Source organism: Antrostomus carolinensis, unplaced genomic scaffold (genome assembly GCF_000700745.2).
Source record: "Antrostomus carolinensis isolate BGI_N321 unplaced genomic scaffold, ASM70074v2 scaffold34195, whole genome shotgun sequence".
NCBI lineage: Eukaryota > Metazoa > Chordata > Aves > Caprimulgiformes > Caprimulgidae > Antrostomus > Antrostomus carolinensis.
In genome coordinates this window covers 306-3,770 of record NW_010316336.1, presented here as the reverse complement: position 1 = coordinate 3,770, position 3,465 = coordinate 306, and the positions used below count along the sequence as shown (strand labels likewise).

Sequence of the window (3,465 nt, the reverse complement as noted above, 5' to 3'; positions counted from 1 at the left end):
AGCAGCAGCTTTGTGCCCCGAACTCCACACAGCCCTTCACCTCAGATGCTCCCCAACAACACACATTGGGGTACACGGCTCCAGCCAGCTCTGAAACCTCCCCAAGACCCACCCAAGCAGAGCCCACGTGGTGTGCGGGAGGAGGATGATGATGATCTGCACCCCAAGTAAGAACCACTCTCATACATCCCTGTTATTTTTCGTTCCCACTGGGAAGGGTGGTACCTCCACTGTCACTACTGTACCCAACTCTGTCCTGCTTCTGCCATCACCTCCTTCCAGCTGCCTCAGGAATCCCAGTTCTACCCTCCCAGCTCAGAATTCTCTGCTCTTCTTTACAGGTTGACCTGTCCGTGCCACCACACTGAGCCTGGGGGACAAAGCCTGTCCCTTTGCCCATGAGAAACTACTTCTGCAGGTGGCACGTGCCTGGCTGTAACCTGGCCAGTCTGGCAGCTCTAGACACCCAAATCTATCTGGTAATTATTTTTTAATTTATTTATTTTTGTCTACACGACAATTCTAGTTTCTCCTGATCTCCCACGAACTCCTTCATCCTCCTGCCTTGCCTCCAACCTCCAGCAGATCAATGGAAGACCAAGGTAGGAAAAAATAAATACTCACCTTCTGAGGAGGAAGCCAGAGGAGAGACCTGGAGGTGGTAGAGGTCATTGGTGCTGTCAGCCATGGTGATCTCCATCGTTGGCCTCCAGTCGGTCAGGGAGCCGTTCACCTCACATGGGGAGAGGTCTGAGGGATGGAGCAGCAGGGGTTTATGATCTTAGAGGTCTTTTCCAAGCTTAATGATTCAGTGATGAGTTGACACTCGCAGGAGAGACACAACCACCTCTATTTCCTCCCCACCCGCCTGACGGCGCAGCCAGGCCCAGCCCCCAAGAGTCATCTTTGTCTTTTGGGGTGGAGATCACGGGTTTAACACAAACAGCACTTTCCACTCTGCTCAGAGAGCTACAACTCGAGCCTTACCTAAGGTGATGGACGTGTTCTCACCCTCCACTTCCTGCCCCGTGTAGTCGTGAACGGTGTAGCCGCTGTGGTCATCAGGCAGAGGAGTGTTGGTTAATCTTTCTGCTGACTCCTCCGTCCTCATGTCTTCGTACGACTACAAAAATAAGGGCAGAGGATGAAAGACACAAGTCTAAGAAGGCACAAAGTTCCCATAATGAAAAAAAAAAAATGGTAAGCACAAAAACCACCAAAACCTCTCGCTCCTTCAGCTGCCTCTACAGACACACACCTTTCTCTTGCTCCTGTTTCTTGCTTCTCTTGAAGACTTTGACTTCCTTTCTGTTAAATAAAAATAAGACCAACGTGAGAAAGGGCTGCACGGCTGACAATTCAGGTGAGCTTGAGCTCTTGCAGCTTTGAGCCCTGCTCAGCAAGCTCCACTACAGCCTTTGGAGTCTCCAACCACCTCCTGATGATGCCCTGAGGCAAGTTTAAAGAATTCAGGATAAACACACCATGAACCAGGTTACCCATGGCAATAACCAGTGACCAACCCCAGGAGGTGCTACCAAGATACCCCTGATGAGGCGGAGCAGGGCATTTAAGTGCAGTAGAGGAGCTGTGGGGTTGCTGAGGTCTTACCTTTCTTCTGATCCTTTGTCAAGGGTGGTAACATCCTGTAAACCCTGACGGCACTGGAGCCTTTGTTGATGCTTTTGTCCTTCACTTCTTCGATGTCAGGCAGTGAATTCATAGCGCAGCGGAAATTCGCCTTCCAGGTTTTCGGGTCAGGGTCTTTCTCCCCTACTTTATATCTTCCTATAAATAAGAAATGATGTGAATATTTCAACTTTTCTCTTGAGTGTTAATTGGTCCATCAAAAATAAAAAGTTATTTTTCTCTTTTCTGTGACATAGGTGCTGGAAGTTCATAAAACCACCAGAGGTGTAAGTCAAGACAAAAAATAAAGCCTTGTTTTGAGATATTTGCTCAACTGGTGGGAATTTAAAGCCAGCACACACCTGTATGGATGGCCCAGCTCCGGAAAAGGCAGGCGTCTTTCTCCATGTCCCAGCCGTGCTTTGCTGCGTGTTTCCACGGGATCTGAAACATCATCTTATCCTGTAGTTAAACCAACAGAAATCTGAGTTAAAAATGAATCATCACGTGCCAGTTTGGAACAATGGATTTAATCAGAGAATCCTCAGTAGTAGCTCAGAAACTTTATCAACCCTCTGCTCTGCATCTTAATTGTTCCATCTATTTTGTTCAAGCCATACGAGGTTTTTTAGGAGTTCTGACACTGGGAACTCCACGTGTTGTGTGGTAGAAGCAAGCAATAGTGGCAGTTTTATCCCAGAATCATCTAAAATATTGCATCTCATCTGTGAGTATCTCCCAAACTACAGCCTATTTTCTAGGCAGAGAACCCCTTTTAGAAGTTGCTCTACAGATCTTGCGTGAATCCCAAGAAAAACACGTCCTAGCTTCAATATCACCTTGGGATGGACCTGGAGACTTCAGAGGAAGAGCCCTGGTGCAATAAACCTGGTGACCTCACCCTGTGCTACAGGTACAGGGATGTGCCCTCCTGACCAAAGTGACACAAATCCAGAGATTCTTTTGGGCAGAATCTTAAAACTGGGAGCAACTGGGAGTGGAACAGGAGCTACATAACTGACTTGGCTCAAGTGGGCAGCAGGAGCTGAGAGATCTTGGTGTTCTCTTGGTTCTCCTTCATGTTCAGGCTGCTGAACATTTTAATTTTAATTTATCATTTCCCTCCTGGGAATTTTCCCAGGAAAATAATGGAACTACTACCCCCTGTAGCACCCAGAGCCTCCCTCCTTTCCTGAAAACAACACCAGTTCTAAACAGAATGCTCCCGAGTTTTCCCCATCTCCTTCTTTCCTTTATGATCTTGACTCATGTCATCTAAGAACAAGGATGGTTAATGATACAGAAGTAATAATAATAATAATAATAGTAATAATAAACCCCCCTCACCTTGTTAATCCAGATCAGTCCTGGTATTTGATTGGAATTAATCTGCATTTCCAACCAGGGCCTCATGCGCATTCTCGACACCGGCATGTTGTCTGCGGAAGAAATAACAAGTCAGCAAAAAACTCAACACCATTTCACCCCTTCTGCAGCGGCACCCATCCCTTCCCCCCTGTACCACTGTCCCTGCCACCAAGGCCATCCCTGCCACCAAAAGGACTTTTCCAGCATCTGAACTCATTTTTGCAGTGTTTTCCACCTGCTTTTGGAGGGCTCTCCAGCAGAAACACCTCCGAAGGCTGGAATCCTGCCGAGGGGTGAAGGGCAGGGGTGGGTGCCCGGCCCTGACCCCCAGCCCCGGGTGAAGCCCACTGCAGGTTCCCGGGGATGGGGTGCGGGTCTCCCGGTGCGGGACCAAGTGCACAGTCGCCTTCTTCAAAGTTGGTTATTAATGCAATTGCGCAAGGCTGGGGTCGGGGGTGGGAGCCCACC

The 3,465-nt window shown here is 48.5% G+C and overlaps 1 protein-coding gene across 3 annotated transcripts in view; it reads right to left on the bottom strand.

The window, feature by feature from the left end:
• The window catches only part of IRF1 (interferon regulatory factor 1), a 4,816-nt gene extending 1,714 nt beyond the window's left edge, over positions 1 to 3,102 (bottom strand). For all 3 annotated transcript variants that reach the window (XM_010168252.1, XM_029085026.1, XM_029085027.1), the window contains exons 1-6: positions 2,977 to 3,102; positions 1,992 to 2,091; positions 1,612 to 1,788; positions 1,259 to 1,308; positions 988 to 1,123; positions 625 to 750 (exon numbers count right to left, since the gene is read on the bottom strand). In XM_010168252.1, the coding sequence (XP_010166554.1) occupies positions 625 to 750; positions 988 to 1,123; positions 1,259 to 1,308; positions 1,612 to 1,788; positions 1,992 to 2,091; positions 2,977 to 3,063 (676 nt within the window). In that variant the 5' untranslated portion in view covers positions 3,064 to 3,102. The remainder of the gene's footprint in view (positions 1 to 624; positions 751 to 987; positions 1,124 to 1,258; positions 1,309 to 1,611; positions 1,789 to 1,991; positions 2,092 to 2,976) is intronic.
• Positions 3,103 to 3,465: the final 363 nt, after the last annotated feature.